Consider the following 18,349-nt stretch of genomic DNA (forward strand, 5'->3'; position numbering starts at 1 on the left):
TGTTTTCAAAGCACAGAGCGAAGAAAATACAAGTAATTTCTTTTTTCCTGTTTAATACCTCTCACCAAATATACACACAAGAAAATTCAGTCATCAATAACATTTTTATTTCAGGTACAGCTGCAACTACACAGAACAATGAATTTTTTTTTAGACTAGTTTCATTTCAGGATGGCTTCTGTTACATAAGGAAGTACTTCACAAGCAATTTTTAACAAAATAATGAACTCAGAAATCTGTAGTAACTTTTAAAGATGTACTTATTTTCAAATCAGCTTACAACCTAACGTTACAAAATAATCTAGATTGCATCCATTTTTTTCTTGTAGTAGAATATGTATCGTAAACTCTTATTCTGAAGAAACATACAGGAAATTTCTGCATTACTAGGGTTACTTTAAATTGTACTGCTTTCAAATTACCCTTTACAGAAAAGGCAGCAATTCTCAAAGGCATTAATTTTTCCTTCTGACTATATTTCAGTCATGTTTTGGATTTGAGGAGATGGGATGGGGCTTGGCTTTTCCAACAGCAACACAAACATACAGTATTTCTATTTCCTCTAACCTTCTGCAGATTTCAAAAATAATCACTAACTGTCTGCTCTTCTCACCAGTCAGGTATTTTGGCTAAATTTATATTTTTGCAGTTGTATTAAAATACTAAATTTCAAAAAACCTAAGGCACCTAGGATTTCATTTTAAAACTAAAATATCTAATTATGACACATTTAGATTCAAGTGTACTGCTCTGCTTGAGTGAATTATTGTACTTCTTTAAAACTACATGTAAACTAGTGTCATAAAAAATGAGGGGCACAACAACTATCTGAGATTGAACTCCGTGAGCAAAGCACTTAATTGTTGCAGATAGCAGTCACAGATCCTAAACTATTCCAAATGTGTTCTAGCCTCTGGGCTAAGCTCTACGGAGTAAAAACCAAATGCATCCTCAACAGTTAAGTTGGCAACGTAAGTCAAAAAGCAAAATGTTAACAACAAACCCTGTGTATGAATGGAACAAGCCTGCGGCTCCAAATGAACGCCAAACGCTTACTCGTCGTCCTCGATGACGGGAGTGACCGCGAAGCTGCTGGGCTCCGAGGCGGGCTCGCACTCGAGCACTCCCTTTGTGCTCTCGTTGCTGATAGGAGAGCTGCTGGAGAGGGAAACCAAGCCCGAATCTTGGCTGCTAGGTGGCGAGAATACTGGGAAGTGGAGACAGAGGGAGAAGAGTGAGTTACAAGTGGCTAGTATTTCTGTATTCGGTGTTCAGTTAGGTTCCAACAAAGAAAAAGGTACTCCGCAATTTCTATGTTGAAAGCGTTTTTATAGACACCAATTAAAATCCCCAGAGCTTCTTCAGAATAAAAAAAAAAACCACAGCATTATCTATTTAACTTAAGAGGTTAGTTAGGTAGCAGTGTTTCAATTTTATGTTCATTAAAAACAGTCTGCTCCCCCCTCTTTGGGGAAACTATTTCCACCCTTAACTGAGCCCCTCCCCTTTATATAAAGGATGCTAACAGAAGGAGCCTTGTCAAACGATCCATCTGACAAATTACCCCAAGCAAGATCAAACCAAGTCATTTCCACCGTTTGACAGGTAACCCTAGTTTCTCAGTATATAGCAAGTGAAGGTGAGAGCTTATCAACGTCCCTGTTATTTCCTTGGAGAGAGGGAAACTAGCACTTGGAGGGGGTGGTTAGCATACATAACTTGTAAAAGGTAAAAAGCAGTAAATGGGAAGGAAACCTTTTTAAAAACACAAAAAGTAAAAGAAATTAAATTATGTAACACTGAAACAGAAGTCAGGTAAGTCAGGTAAAGGTTTTAACAGCAAACTCATAAACATAAAACGTCACTGGGAAACCAACATTAAATATGAAGAATGCAAAAGTAATAATATGTTGGACAATTTTTGCAACCTTACAAGCCACAGTAGATACAAAATTTAAGCAAAAGGGTCTCTGACCTTCTTAACCTTAGCCGAGTTTAGATCCATCCCCAGAACTCCCTTCCTGCCTAGTGTGAATGTAATTAAGGGGAAGCTGCAGTGGTAATTTCTCTCCTCATTAACTTCCTGATTGGTTTCAGCCTCAGGATTTTGCCGGGCAGTAGTTTGTCACCAATTCCAAATGGCCAATCGTTAATACTAATGTTTGTGTAACTAACTGCCAGCATCTGCCACGGCTTCTTGTACAACAATAATGGTGAAAGGGTACATTAGTGCTCCTGTGTTAATTCAGCTTGTGTTCATCAATAGGGAAATCTATGATGTAATTAGCAAAATGCACTGGGAGCTGAGTGCTGAAGTCATTTGTAGAGAACTAAATCATAGTAGAAGCTGTACTGGGTCCTGATGTGTTTGCCATCAATACTTATTATGTTTGGAATTTAATAAGGTATATTACCATGCTGAAAAGAGACCTTTTTACAAGAGAACACTATTTACGCTTGTTATGGGTTTGGAAAAGGTTTGCTGCAGCTGGTGGAACGACACAGAAATAAAAGAACAGAGCTGGGATTTAAGCAGCTGATCTTTAACCACTCTACTGGACCAAATTATTCCAGAAAGCCCCTTTCTTCTAACATGACGTACATAGAGACAGACAGATGGAGAGTTTTGGATAGTTACCTCAATATCCAAAAAGGAAAGGAGTGATCTGAAAACTGAGTAAGTTAAAATTTTTGAAAAACAATCTAGGTAGTTTCCTGATAAGCAATTTACTTTTGATATTGATATTATTTGTTCAGTTTTTAGTAACATAAATAAAAAGCAAGCAGGGTACTAGTTTGTAAGCTTTAAAAAAAAAAGGAAAAAGCAGTTAAATAGTACTTTATAGATACCCCAAAAAGCATGTGCATGTGTGTATAAATATATAATAGCAACTCCCTTAAACTGGGAACTTATGAAACATGAAACCTTCATTTTACTGCAGTTCATAAAGGTTGCTCACTAAATTTGAATTGTTACATGGATGTTAATTTCCCCACAAATCCAAGATAATTTATGAATTGTGTTACATGCTCAGGGATGTTGTATACACAGGGGACAGCAGACTTTGCTCAGACATCTTGTTTCTACACACAGATCTGAAGCACCAAGAGCCAACCAGAATCTGTGAGTTAATCTGCCCACCCTCATTCCCACACCTCAAACCAGTGATAGAAGGTCCTCTGAATAGAAGAGATGGGGAAAGGAGGGCACTTTTACTGACTGCTTCTTGTATGCCACTTACTTTAATAATGAGTGTTTACATTTAACCCTCAAACCATCGCTGAGAATTATTCTCCCTACTTTACAAAGGGGACCCTGTGGAAGCTGCCAAGGGCAGAGCAGCACTGGTCAGCCCCACCTTCTGGCCTGTTCTCACCCCTGCACCATCCCACCCTTGGGTGCCACATTTAGTCACTGGCCACGGAACCTTCCCAACTTCTGTGTGCGTTTAAGGAAGCAAAATATAACTGACCCTTGTCAGTTTACTGCAGAGGCTATAAAGGGTAACAGGTAAGCGTCCCCCAGACATGTTCTGAGCCCTGAGTTTGCCTTCTGCTTAGAGTTAACAGCTGACCTAGGGGTACCCCTCCACTCCTCATTCAGCCCACTTGGGACTGAAAAAGGGAGGGACAGGAATTCTGCAAAAGAAAGGAATTTTGGGATAGCCCTTTTTGCTCTCACTTTCCTTGTAGATATTTTCTTTAAAAGTGTTCCTGTGACCTGGGGCTACAAAAACACACACAGTGGGTCACCTGCACAGACTAAGGGAGGCTCTGAGCATACTCAACGCATGACTGCACTCCAGAGGAGATGCAAATAAAGGAACTCAACCTGTTTGGGAAAATACCTGTATTTTTAAAAGCTTTTCTCCATTCAAAATTTAAATCTAGTTCATTTTACTTTCATTTGTTCGAGGCTTAGCATTGTCTTTGAATAATAGGCTGTTGAAGTTAGAGATAGTATCTGTCTGTTTAACTCATTCTGTGTAGCACCTTGTAAAAGTAGTTCCAAGTGCATGAAAGATCTAGTAAGTGTTTATCTTAGTGACTAATGTCCAAAATTTATTTTACTATCATCCTTAAATCTAGTCCCTCGGGTACCCTCTTCCTTTAAATGCAGCTTCATTAAACTTTATTGGGGGGAAAGAGTAATAATTGGTCATTTAAAATCATTTTATACCAATTTTTAAAAAGCCAAAATTCTTTTTGCTTGTTGATTCTAATGAGCCCTGCAGAAGGCTAATTTCAACTCAAAAGTTTCCCCTTCATTATTTTGTAAAAATACTAATGCCTAGTGTCCATGGGACTGTGGGGAAAGATACGCTGTTAGTCGCACTGGAAATTGGTTCAATCTTTCTGGACAGCAATCTAGTGACATAGAATAAGAACCGTAAAACTGTTCATACCCCTTGACCTGGTAATTCCACTCTGGGGAATAAACCCAAAGAAAGAAAGAATAATTGGCCGGGAGATGCTCAACACACTACTATTTGCATGAGTGAAGACTGAGCGCTTTGCTCTGGTGCCGGGGGTGGGGCAGGGATGGGGGCAGCTGTGTTGGGCCTGGGGGGCAGGAAGCTCTCACAGGCAATAAACAATTCAGGATTATGCTACCCTGTAATCATCCATAGGCTCCCAGCATTTATAGACAGGGAAGAAATGACTTCTGGAGAGAAGAGACTAGAGACTGAAAAGTAAGAAAAGGACAAAAAGGGAGGACGTGCCCATCTGATCTGTTTTCGTGTTACAATGAAAGGAGACTAAACCCTGAGGCTGACCCTTGTTTGAACCAGCAAGCCCAGTATCTGTTTTCTCTCAAGCAGCCTATTTGTCTACAGGAGCTAAATGGTCTTTCTTTTATTATATTTTAAAACGAACAAAAAAACCTTACACATAATCACTCTTACCAATGTAGGGGGAAAGGATGAAGTCAGTGATGCCATCTAACTACCAATATTCTTTTTGGAAAGCCTTAGAGACTTCCCCTAAAACCCACCTCTCTAAAAACAAAGCAAAACAAAAACCAATCTAACTGCTAAATCTTTTGACATTGCAAAGACCCCTGACTTTTAACTTGAATGATCTGTTGGAAGTCAATGGACCGGAAGGAATAATTCTCTTCCAGCGATGTGAGAAAACAGGATATTCATGCTGGAGAAAAAAAAATTTTTCTTTTACTATCTGTTAAGTACTATTAAACTCCCACTAAGAAACCATTTTAAAAATCAAAATGCAAGTGGCACTCTTCAACTGTTAGCAACTCTTCACCTAGATGCTGACAGGAAAAAAAAACAAAAGTGCTGGCCTCTTTAGCTTCCTAGAGTTTGCAGGCCCAGGAGTCTGATGAAAAGCTGATGAAAATGTCTCAAACAAGGAATTCTTCCGCTTAGTGATAACCATAGTGTTTGGAAATAAAATCATGCCCAATCAATACCACTTAGCAGATATTTAATGTTTCACAATAGAACTCTTTTCCAGAGTGGAACTCTGCCCTTCTCACTAACATTGAAAATAATTAGGATTATCTCAGCTATCCGAGGCTTGGCAGGTTCAGTTTGTACTTTCAAACAGCATTAATTCTTGGCACTCAGAGCAAGGGATAAAAGGTAAAGATATGAATGGAGATCTTTATTCCACCTGATCTATTATGGATTAGCTCATTCTTTTCCAGTTCATGCCTGCACTCTAGTGAAGAGGAAGGCTAAGCTGTAACTGATGTAATTAGAAACCACAAGCTGAGAAGAGAATAGCCCTTTATTAATCTCCCCCATTTACTATACATTTACTAAAAAAATAATAATCTTTGAAACAATTAAGCGTGCTTTTTTCCACCTATGTGTAATTAAAGAGCAGTGACAAGAGAGAGGGGCTGTTGGGGATTATGCTTTCCCTGAAAACATTATCTTAATTGTCAGCTCTAAAATCTAACACCAGTTTTGAGAGGCGCCGGCTCTGCACTCTGTGTTGTGGAGAGAAGTGGCCAAGCTGTCACACAGGAGAGCTCCTGTCTGTGGAAGGAGGCACATGCCTGGTGCTCCCTCCTGGCTACAACTACAACACCCTGTGCAACCCCTGGGCAAAGCCATCTTCACAAACGAGGGGGACGGATAACAGAAAGCACATAGTTTTCCACCCGCGGCACTGCCTCTCTCCCTCTAAAGTTCATGTACAACATGGATACACAATTCACAAGATAATACTCTAACTTTTTAATTCTCAAAATAAACTGAAGTCTTTCGAGCATCCTTAAGCGGCGCATGGGAGAGCGTGCTGGCCTGGGAGCATGAGGACCTGGGCTCACGGGCTGGCCCTGCTGTCGCTGCAGACCCACTAGCCCGGTGCTGAGGGCTCTGGCGAGAATCTCAGAGTTCAACTGAGACACGAAGGGAAAGACGCTCTTTTGTCTATAAAGTGGTGAGTGCACAAAAAGGGAAAAGAGAAGAAACTGTTCAGCTTCCCACCTCGCCTGGGACCCAGGCAGTATCATCTCAGGTCCAGACATTCCTTCTCGGCCCCGACTCCCACCCTCCGCCACAGACCCTTCTGCACCCCCCACTCCCTGTTTATTTCATAGAAGGGGAGGTCACCAAAACCAGCTCAAGTCTCAAAGCAAGCCTGTGAACAAGCAATGTGTCTGTGACAGCCGCCTGACCCTGGCAGGCACTCACACCCTCAAAGTACCTCGTCATCCACACCTCCCAAGACACCTCTTGCCCACCAGCAGCGGGGATGCCCCGTGGCCTCTCTCTCACCCTCAGTGTGGCCCGAGTTGTGCAGACTCTTCTTCCATGAACTCATTTCTTCCCGCACCCCTCCTGAAGTGGGCAAGTGTGCGCGCAAGGGGTTAACTCACTGTGCCTGGCGCAGCTGGCTGGTCTCATCCAGGGAGGCAGCACTGAGTGAAACACACTCCAAACACTCAAAGGTGCTCTAATCCACTGTGCTTTACCCAAAATATACTCCATCTCAAAACCTAAAAAGTGTGGCTCTTTCTTCTCTTTGGTGACAACATTCTGACGTAAGTCCTCAGACTGACTAACTCTGCTCCGTTTTCCCCATCAGTGAAATAAGCACAAAGTGGACTCTGAAGAAATCCCCTATGCTACCTGGTGATGGGATTAGCATCAGACCCCCATCTGTAAAATGAGGCCAACCGCAGGCCATTGTGATAATTACTGAGTACATATTTAGTTTTCTTACTTCCTTTGTCTGCAGAGTCAGTACTTTAAAGTCAGAAGATTCTTGCTTTTGAAGGTGCCAGAATCCAATCAGGATTTAGCACAAGGTCTGTTCCCTCTGGGCCACACATCCATGGGCCTTGAGAGAGCTAGGAACCAGGAATACACATTTACTTCATTTGGGGAACAACATAATCTTTCTCTGGACAACAGGTCCCTCCTTACATAAGCTCTGCCTTTTTCATTTTTTTGAGAGGAGGGTGAGAAGATGGCTGGTGTCAAATGAAAATCAAGGAGCAGAATGCCTCTCGACATGCTTTATAAACCATACAAAAAATAATGTTATTATCCAATGGTCAAGCAAGCCCTTCCTTCAGACAGCAGTATCTGAAAGCAGGAAGATCTCTTTTTTTTTGAGCTTAAGTTTGTCCTCAAAAATAAAGTTGAAAACTCTGGGAAGTCCTGGGCACAGGCTTTAATGTCCCGAAAGAAGTAGGGGTCTCATGGTTCTTAATCTACAATTATTAAGTACCTGGAGCCCTGGGCTACCAGAAGCTGACCCTCAGTCAGAAGGCAACAAAGGACTGGGGTGAGGTGTGTGGACTTTGGAGGAGGACCTTCTCCTATTAACCTAAGACCTTAGACAAGTGCCCTACCTTCTCCGTGCCTGTTTCCTCATCTGTAAAATGGGCACAGGATAGAGCACTTCGGATGGTTCTATATAAAGTGCTGGGGCCCCGTTAAGCCTGATGCATCTGAAAAGCCCACATGACAACTGTACACAGCTTTACCACTTAGTCACCCACATGTGTGGCCTGCAGCACCTGAGCACTAGATGCCATCTGAACCGAGCCCGACTCCTAGCATCACTTCCCCACCTTCATCCTCCCCTCTGCTGCCCTCTTCCATGCTCCCGCTGCCCTGCTTAGTCTTTCTTCAGTGCTTGTCATCTCTGGTCCAGCTTCTCATCTCTAGGGAGGCAGACCATTTTCCCACCACATACGTGCACAGATAAGGGCAAGAGGGCTGAGGGGTCCTGCCCTGCCCAGCTCTGCTCATTTCAGAGGGTCTGTTAGGCTGGATTGAGCCCACCTCCCAACAGCAGCCACCTGAGAATCTGTGGAAAGACCATGAACTCTGCCATCAGACACTGGCACCTCAATAACACCTTTGAGCCTCAATTTCTTTCACTGTAAAAAGGAGGATAATGATGTATTTCACAAAGCTGCTTTGAGGATGGCAGAGATGGTATATGACAAAATCATCTGTAGAGGTGAAGACATCTCCCCTGGCCTGAGAGTGTGTGCTTCTTCAGGGGAAAAGCGTGACTTAGTCTCCAGACTACATTGCCTAAGACAGGACCAAGAAATTAGCAGAATTTTTATTAAGCACTGGTTGAGAAAGGAAAGAAAAAAAAAAAAAAAGAATTAGTGGCCAGTTTCAATTTCGATGTTCAGGGAAAGGTAACTTTTACTTTATTCGTCCCTCTTTACACACCAGAGGGCTGAAAGCTAAGATGAATTCCACACTGAAACCCAAGCCTGTTATTTTGTGCTTTTCCCGGGACTTCAGGTGCACATGACATTTCCTGCGGTTGGGCCAACGGGAAGGGACTTGGCTGAGCCGGGCCGGGGCCGGGAGCCAGACAACCACCTCCCGGCAGAAACAGGAAGTCTGCCAGGTGGAACACTGACACCTGCTAAACTGAAACCCAGCTGAGAACATCTACGGCACACAATCTGGTCCGGCAAGGTGCGGCGCAGCCAGCGAGTGCTGAGTAACGACTGCGCCAGGGGGAGAGACCGAGACCGTGCAAATGCATCTTCACTAGACACGCTGCCCCCACGCGGCAGGGCTAACCCGCGCACTGGCAAAGGCAGTGCGAGTCTCAAACCAGCTTTGAGGATTTTAAAGTGCCAGGTTTATATCTCATTCCATCTGTGTTTACTCCAAAGACTCTGGGCATCAAGGCAAAAAGAAAAGCCACAAATACACCCTAGAATGTGATCTCAGCTGGGGCTGAGGCCCAGGAGTCTGGCTTCCGGCCCGCAGGACCACGTTCCTTGGGGACTCGGCAATGCAAGGCAGGCCAAGTGCCTGCATGGTGCCAGGACAGTGTGGTCACACGTGCAACTGCATCTGGAAACAGAGTTTAAATGTGTGATCATCTCAAGAGCTGAGGCAGACCAGGCAAACAAGAGGCTCTACAAGTCACCTCTGGAACAGATTTTCCATTTGATTCAGGGAAAGCTGTGGCATTTGCCATCCCAGAAACTAGGGTGCCTCTGTCCAGCTGTTTTGCAACAAGAGAAATTTTTTAAAGTAGCCTTGCTGAGAGTTTTCTTCACACTGAAAAGAACGAACCGCAGATGCTTCAGCCTTAAAGGATAATATATGATGGAAATCTCAACCTTCACAGATGTCTTGTTAAGACAAAGAAAAAGGATTAAAGTGTTGGAGACCACACCACTGCCAGGAGAGCCGGTCATGAAGAGAATGAACACAGCTGCCTTCTGACTGGGGCCCCAAATGAGCTCAGTTTCCAGCTAATCCACCAGCCTGGGGTCAACCTTTCACTTTGGAATTAGATCATCTCCGATAAAACATATTTAACAAAGTATGTATGTAATATGTGCAGCTTTAGCTGTATGGGTTTTAGGGTACTCTTTCATTTAAAAATATTCTGATTCTTTGCAACTAAATGAATATACAGGAAGTTCATGACCCATTTCTCAAGTAGAATGTGAGTAAAACTCACAGCTTATAATTTGAAAATAAATACCACGCCTCAAGTGCTATGCTAGTAGCAGGGTAGAAGATTGTGTCTGGTAAATTATTTTATCTTTTCTATTAGGAGAGTCTGCCTTCTTCAAAAGGCAATGCAAAACTTCACCAGTATCAGCTGCTTATGCTATGCCAATTTCTTCTCTTTCTTTCTAACTAGCATCACAGGAAATTTAAGATGAGTAATTATTAATATTTTTATCTGGCACAGAAGAAGTAAGCAAACACCAAGACACACTTAAATACAACATGTATCAGATGAAATCAACCAGGATAGAAAATTCCAGGCATTTCCAGGCAGGAGAATACATGCCTATTCAGTCACACAGGTTATTCTACCTCCTAAATTCAACACAGCCATCATGGATGGATAAGGTAGTTCAGATTACAGGCTCAAGAATACACTCTTTTGGAACAATTCACGTTAAGGGTAAAGAGAAAAAAAACAGCACAAACTGTCTTTCCTGAAGAGTATTTGCACACTTTGCATAAGACACCCATACTTAATATTTTCATATATGTATTTCTTAAAACATTTTTTTGTTTGTTTAAAATGCCACCTGTTCAGTCAGACCCCAAGAAAAGACTTGAGCCTTTAAAAAGCTGCGGTGATATAAGGCATTCAGGAAATGTGACTGCGCCCTCCCCTCTCCAGGGGTTCACGATATTTTTTAATTGCTTCAGGAGAGAAGACATCGTGTTTTGACAAGTATTTTAGTTTGCTTTCAAGAAAAGATTTTCTTTTTTCCCCCAGCCGCATCCTGTCTGAAGCCAAACTTAACCGTAGTCTTTTTTTAGGGGCTTCTCAGAATAACGCCTGGTCTCTTGGGTGAGGAGCTTCTGGGCAGGGCCTGCTGGTGCTGGTCAGCCAGGCTCAGCCTCAACCAAATGAAGGAAACCCATGCTGGCAGGTATTGACCAAAGCGTAAGACAATTTTTATTTAAGTCTTCCTCCCACTAGTCCAAAAATTGGTCTTCTTTCAGGATTTAGTTTTCTGTTTAGGAAAATTTTTCTATTGTGGTAAAATACAGATAACAAAAAAGTTATCCCTTTAACCACTTTTAAGTGTAACGGTTCAGTGGTATTAAGTATCTCCCAGTGTTGTGCAAACTTCACCAGCCCGCCATCTCCAGGACTTTTTCATCTTCCCAAACTGAAACCCTGTACCTGTTAACAATAAGTCTGTGTTCTGTCTGCGCAGCCCCTGGTAACCACCCTTCTACTTTCTAAATATAACTACTCCAGCCACCTTATGTAAGTGGCATCACACAGTGGTTGTTTTTGTGGCTGGTTTACTACACTTAGCATAATGTCTTTAAGGTTCACCTATGGTGTAGCATGTGGCAGAATTTCTTCCCTTTTTGGGGGCTGAATAATCGCCTACTGTGTGTACCATCACATTCTGTCTACCCAGTCATTCATCAGTGGACACAGGGGTTGTATCCGCCTTCTGGCTATTGTGAATAGTGCTGCTATGAAAACTGGTGTTCAAATATTTGTTCAGGTCCCTCTTTTCCATTCTTTTGTGTATGCTCCCAGAAGTAGAGTGGCTGGATCATGTGTTACTTCTATTTTGAAGCTTCTGAGGAGCCACCACACAGTTCTCCCCAGTAGGGGCACCATTTCACATTCGCACCAGCAACGCACCAGGGCTCCAATTCTCCACATCTTCAGCCACCCTTCTTATTCTGCTGCTGCTGCTGTTGTGGTTTAAATGATAACTATCCTAATGGTGTGATTTGTGGGATTTTGTTTTCTGACTCTTTTCTAGTAATCCTTTCCTCCATTTCTTCCTACTATTCCCCAACCCTGACCCGCCACCCTGTCTCTGATTACCACCAAACTTAACTGAAGAGCCGGCCCACTGCCCATCACTCACTGGGTTATGCCTGGCAAGCTGCTGGCTGTTTCATTCCTAGAAAAGCTTCCTTGAGGTCACTCATGACCTGCTGGTCCCCAAAGCCCACAGCCTGTTGTGGTCTTTTCCTCTTTGCCCTGGAGCTCTGACACCTGACATGCCCCCTCCCCTCACCTCCCTCAGTTGCCCTCCAGGCTTTCTCCCCCGACTATCACTTCTCCTGCCCAAACCCTGGGCACAGACTCTCCTAACTACTCCAGCTGGTACCCTTAGGTCACACAAGCTTTAAATATCACCTCCTTGCAAATGACTTCACAACTATCTCCTGCCCTGGTTTCTCAGTGAGAACTACTTATGTATTTGAAATATCGGCTGAACATCTCCACCTGGATGAGCTTACACACACACACACACACACACACACACACACACACACACACACATGCACATGTTTAGAACTGAAACCATCATCTCCTCCTACGATGAACCTGCCACCCCCTCTCCCTTGGGTCCTGAGCACGCCCACTTCCCCTGCAGCTCAGGGTCTCTCTCAGACCCCTTTCTACCCCCCACATCTAAGCTGCTGCTGAGTCCTGCTCTCCTGAACTGCACAGAAGCTCCCACACATCCCCTTTCCACGGCCCTCATCCGCCAGCCATCTGATCACCCTGTCCAGTCTTTACTTCACTCTAATTCCCCCAGGATGGCCACTTAGTTATTCTTCCAGAAGCATGTGTCTAACAAGATGTTTTCCCTAAACAAACACCTTTGGAGGCTTCTGAAGAAGTCCCATCTCACTGGCCTGGTGTCTGAGGGGCAACCTGATTCCCCACGTCTCCCTGCAGGGAAGCCATGTTCCAGACTCGCTCCTGCTCTCGATCCCCGCACTGACCTGGGTTCCCTGCCTCTGACACCCAGCTCACGCTGGTCCCACTGCCTCCCCAGTCTCCACAGGTCAGCCCGGCTCCAGAGCTAGCTTCCCTAAACCTTCCTGTGGCACTCTCACCCTCCCACCGTCTTCCATCACTGACCTAACAACTGCCCCCCAGCAACAGGCCACGGTCCACTTCAGACTTCGGTGGAGGCCCTCTGGGAGCCGCCAGCTGAAGGCCTCACCCCTGGCCGGCGCTCCGCAAGTGGTGGTGAGGAACGAATGAACGGTCAGTCTCACCGGTCAGAGCCGGCCAATCTGTTTCCCAGACCCCAACCAACACAGCCAGAGTACTAAACAAGTGAGCACAGAAGGAACGGGGGTGGGGGGCAGCGCTAATGGCAGGAGAGAAGTGACAGCCGCCAGCCCACGTCACGGAAGGGGCAAGGAAACCTAAAAAGCGGGTGGGGAACCAGGTGAGCTGGGAGCACAAAAACAGATGTCTGTGGCAATGAACCCGAACCCTCAAGGAAGGTTCAACATCCTGAGGTGAGAAAGAAAAGAATCCATTTTGTAAAGGTGGGGAGGCAGAGAACTTTGGCAATTGCTGGAGAAATTATCAGTTATTTGGAAAACTCATTTAATCAGAGCAGATCATTTCTCAATGATGGTGAATTAGTGTGACTTTATGAACCTATTCTTAAACCCAGTCCTTGGATGAACATAACATCCCTCTGGACACCCAGAGAAATATCAGGACGGAAGCTGGAAGACTGAAAGGTATATAGACTTTTTTTTTCTCCAAAGCAAAAGAATCTTATAAAAACTACCACCTTAAAAACTAGGTAATATGGTGCCGTCAGATAGATTTTGAATAGACTGCTTTCATTATTATTGACTGACTGATGACTGACTGACTGAAGATGTGACAACACAAAGCTTGATTCAACAGATGTACATAGAACTCTGGCCCCAACCACAAGCAAATCTACCCCCCTCCCCAAGCACCCCTGAAACATTAGCACAGAATGACCATGTACCAATCTACAAAGCAACTCTCCACAAATTTCACAGATGTGTATCTTTCAAACCTTTGAAGTCTTGGGAGATTTAAGCCTGTAGTCTATCAGAAGAACAACTAAGGAATAAAACTCTCAACTTTAAAAAATGACAAACAAGAAGAATATAAATTTCACTGACTCTGACTACCCAACAGGCCAGTATTTGGTCACAAGATAATTGATTTCGCCCTCAATGCTACTGTTGAAAGTATTTAAGTGCCAGAGCACTGGCTCCAACCCACACACTCCTCCTCGGTCCCGCATTTCAAGCAGATCAGGTCTTTTCACACTTGGTTCATCTTCAGTGAAGACTGTAATTAAATCTTTAATTTGAAAACAAGAGTGAAAGTCCAGCTCTCACTGCATTATTGGCTGCTCTCGAAGCTTAGAGCAAAGAGCAATCAAATAACAAACGGTGACCTCAGCTCCTTCAAGCTTAAGTAACCTGCTAATTTCAGAAGGTACCAGCTCATCTCAAAAGTGACCAGTTTACATGTGGAAGGCTTTCGGCTTTCCACAGTTATCTGCAAGCTTCCTGGGAATCAGAAACGTTATTTAAATTACGTGAACTGTCAAGTTTATGTGCTGCTAGGCCTTTTGATTACACCATAATTTTTAAAGCATAAATTTCAGAACATGCTTTATTTCACATCCAAGGCGTTGGAAGAGACCTTAGGGAGCCGAGTACTCAGGAGCACGGTGGTTACTGCTGGTCCTCTTTATTTCCTCATCCAGCTCCAGAACTAGCGAACACTCTTCAGAAGCATTAAAGAAGACAGTGTGGTGCTAACTTAATTCACTGAGTATTTACTAAGGGTCTGTTCTGGGCCCAGCACTATTGTAGATGAAAGGATAAAGCACTCTCTGTCCACGTAAGGAAAACGCCAAGGACACCTGCAGTCAGAGACACCTGGGACCAGAGCCTAGCTGGGTCACGTTCTGGGATGTGACTGCAGACAACAGTTTAACACTCTGAATCTCAATCCCGGACATTCATTACTAGGACAATAATGTTAAAAGCTGTTGTAATTTTTAAAAATTATGTTCAATCGACACTGTTCCTTCCTCTGCTTGTGCGTTTCCGTAATAAGGGAGCAGATAACCAGTAACTGCTTCAAATGTACACCAGGGGCCACCTGAAGCAAAGTGAGATGGAAGGTGAGTTTTTTTCTCAGTCATATCTTTGCCTGATCCTTTGTCCCTCCTTCACCTCCGTGCACTACTTTTCTGTTCTTAGGTATCCGGTGCTCCCTGATCCTCTCCCCTAGGCCCCCCTCTGCCAAATTACACCTTACAACACCCCCTCTCCCGCTCCAGACACAGTTCTATCCTCTCAGGATACTGCCTGGGGTTCTTGATAAAAAAAAAAAAAATCCAGTTAAACTAAGCTCTTACTAAGAGATAAACATGGGCTTCATGCTCTGACCCTCCTAATGGCATTTTCATTTCAGAGGTAGCTTCTAGACATTGCACAAATGTCATGTTTGGGGGCAGGACAAGTTTCTCAAGTGTTGTCGAAACCACTCAGTATACAGAAGGTACTGCCATGAAGTGGGTGAATCCTAGCATTTCACCTTTACTATGTCAGGTTTCCACAAAGACACACTCTTGCTAAGTGAGGTTCTGGGCCCAGCCTGGTCTGCGTCCCCACCCTAGGATGGAGTGCACAGCCTCTCAAAGCATCTACCGCTAAGAGACTCTCACACTGATAATCAGCTTTCCTTTCACTTGCTTTGCAAGCGCTTAATTAGAATGTTGTCCTGTGGCTAACCAGAAAACGACTGGCATTTAAAGAACCGAGGTTACAAGACAATTATTTTCCGCTAACAGTAAGTCTCCTGTTTTCTAGCGCTTCAGAGAGGTTCCTGAATTGTATGTGTCAGAGCAGAGAATAAAATGAACTTTCAATTATTTTCGTTAGGAAATACTGCTACTTGTAACACCATACCAGACAAAACTGAGAGAAAAGGAAAAGACACAAATACTGAACGTGCTTGGTAGTTAAGGGGGAAATTTTTTACAGTGCAAAACTAAGGTCATTCATTTATTTAAAAAGTACTTAGAACCTTCTGTGAAAAAAACCAAACAATCAAATAACATCAGATTTAATTTGCTCTCGTAAACATGTATTGTTTTCAGAGTAATAAAAAGTGATATAAAAAGACAGAATCAAGGATAAAAGGAAATCAAAGAACACAGAGGCCACTTCTGGGCGCACCGCTCTCTGCTCGCGCCCTGTAGGAGTGAACTGCGTTCTTTAAGGAGAGCAGGCTGGCAGGTGCCCGGCGATGAAACAGGAAGCCTCAGGAAGGCTGGACTGCCAGCCCCAGGCAGGAGCCGCCGAGTGCTGACTTAGGTAAGCAGGCCTGTGAAATGAGGTTCAGCCCACATTATTTATTAGCATAATTATTAATAATCATCGCTATCATTCACGGAGCCCCGATCATGTTCCAGACATTGTACTTTACTTATCATCTTCACAAAAACCCTTCGGGGAGGTGGGTATTAATATCCTCATTTGACAGATTTAAATAATTGAGGCTCAGAGAGAGTGATTAACATCCAAGGTCACACAAGTGTCGAGAGTCAGAGCCAGAACCTGTGCTCAGGACTCAAACCTGGGACTGACTGTCCACCCCAGTTCATCACGATGGGTCTGCTGGCTTGGTTTCTCACACAGCCCACTCTGCCGGCACGACTCAGGAAGTCCTCTGCCACAAGCCTTCCTCTTCACATTCTCAAAGCTGCTGCCTGAGCTCCCCTCCAAAAAGTCATGATTTTGCTGAAAAAGACAGCTGGGAAGCCCAAGTGTCACCTGAGTTGCAGGTTTGCCTTTTGAAAATGAATCCAGGAAAGCCGCTCCCAAGGGACCCCAACTCCCACATCTTTTAATCTACTTTCCAAGCAGAAGAGACTTTAGGGAGCTGTCATGTGATTCAGTGGAGTGAAGGGTGGGGGAAAGGCAACTGTTCGCTGCATGTCAGTCAGACTCCAAGTGTTTCGGAAACTATGAGTCACTTGGCTGAACCCTACATTTCCGTCAAAGCAATCCCTTGTTGCAGACCTTCTGAGCCCTAAGCAGCAGAGCACAGAGAGGGGATGGTCTCTCCCGGACCAGCGAAGAAGCTGGCAGCGGCCATGGAGAGGATGCTGATTTACACCAAGACTCCCAAGCACCCGGTAGGAGAGTCGGAAACGGAACCATAGGATCCAGGAATCTGCAAGCAACTAGACAACAAAATGTCAAAAAAGAGTGTTCAAGGGGTGTTATTTTCCCCAAGTTACAGGGTCCGGGGGAGAAAAGAACAAAGGGGCACAAAAGACCCTTCCTCGTGTAAAAGGATGCTTTTCCCTTCATCCGACTTAAGATTATGAAGACGTATGCTGTTCAGCAAGGCGCACATCTGACAAAGGAAAGAGCTGGGGTTGGGTGGCACCAAGGCGGGACGCGTCTCACAGGCCTCACGTTCACCGTCAAGCTCCCCAAGCACAAAGAGGCACAAGAGGGCCGAAGTCGGGCCAATCCATACAGGTGAGTTTTCAGAGTAGGTAAGTAATTACCCAATTCCACCTCATGTGACCTTCCATGAAGTCAGGATGGAGATGGTAAAAAATGAATGACTTCACCCCAGCAAGCCCCAGCACCTCACGGTCAGCAGTATCAAGGGCTCCTGATACATCTAACAGAAATGCCACCGTGCCTGCCCGGGGCCACCAGCGGGAAAACCTATCCATCAGTGAAGCTAACACAGTCCAGTTCATGCTCAGATCTAAAGCCAGAGCATTGGGGAATGGTTCTCAGTACAGTAATCAACTCTTGGATTCTACAGAATTTGTCTTTAAGACTATACTGTCCCTTGGGCAAATCATGTTTGGGGCCTCGGTTTCCACATCTATAAAGTGGGGGGCTGAGGTCAATGACCTCTAACTTCTTTCTCGGAATGAAGATTCTTTGTGTATGACTTCTGAAATCTCCATTTCTTTCAAGCTCAAAAGGTTTAAGTGCCTACTCAAAGTCACAACTGATCTAATATAAAACAGAACTGAGTAATTCAGCATCAAGTGATCACTTCTGAAACAAGATAGGAAGACCTTCTCTTCCCTAGTTAGGGGCGTGAACATTTTCTGTCAACAACGCACTAAGCTCTTTCCAATCACTGGGATTTGGCCACTAAATGGGAGGTTCAAATCCTCCATCTCTGTGTAGAAGAGGAGCTTCAGGTGACATGTGACAGCCTCTGCCCCATAATCAATCCCTAATCACGTCAGGAGACTTGGTGGAAATCAGATCATGAGCTAAAACTTCTCACAATGAATTTCCTAAACCTACGGGTTCTTTGGTATCTTGATGGCTCAGTCTATGAATCCAGGCCTTGGAAGAGTGTCAGTCACTGTTCTTTTGCATGGATCTCAACTACTGCCCAGTGTGACCTCGCAGACCAGGACACACACCCACTGGCACCAGGAGGACACATTTTCAACTCTTCCTACAAGGGAGACAGCACATTTTTAGTCCCAGAGGAAATATACTTGTCCCTCATGCTGTATCAATGAGAAAGCAGGTGGAACCACCTTCTCCTTTCTGTTTTTCGGTCT

At 44.2% G+C, this 18,349-nt stretch overlaps 1 protein-coding gene across 2 annotated transcripts in view; it reads right to left on the minus strand.

Annotated features, from left to right (window-relative positions):
- Positions 1-203: 203 nt before the first annotated feature.
- The window catches only part of DMRT1 (doublesex and mab-3 related transcription factor 1), a 92,438-nt gene continuing 74,292 nt past the window's right edge, over positions 204-18,349 (minus strand). For both annotated transcript variants that reach the window (XM_074361649.1, XM_074361650.1), the window contains exon 5: positions 204-1,207. In XM_074361649.1, coding sequence (XP_074217750.1) covers positions 1,053-1,207 — 155 coding nt within the window. In that variant the 3' untranslated portion in view covers positions 204-1,052. The remainder of the gene's footprint in view (positions 1,208-18,349) is intronic.

The sequence above is a fragment of the Camelus bactrianus genome, chromosome 4 (genome assembly GCF_048773025.1).
Source record: "Camelus bactrianus isolate YW-2024 breed Bactrian camel chromosome 4, ASM4877302v1, whole genome shotgun sequence".
NCBI lineage: Eukaryota > Metazoa > Chordata > Mammalia > Artiodactyla > Camelidae > Camelus > Camelus bactrianus.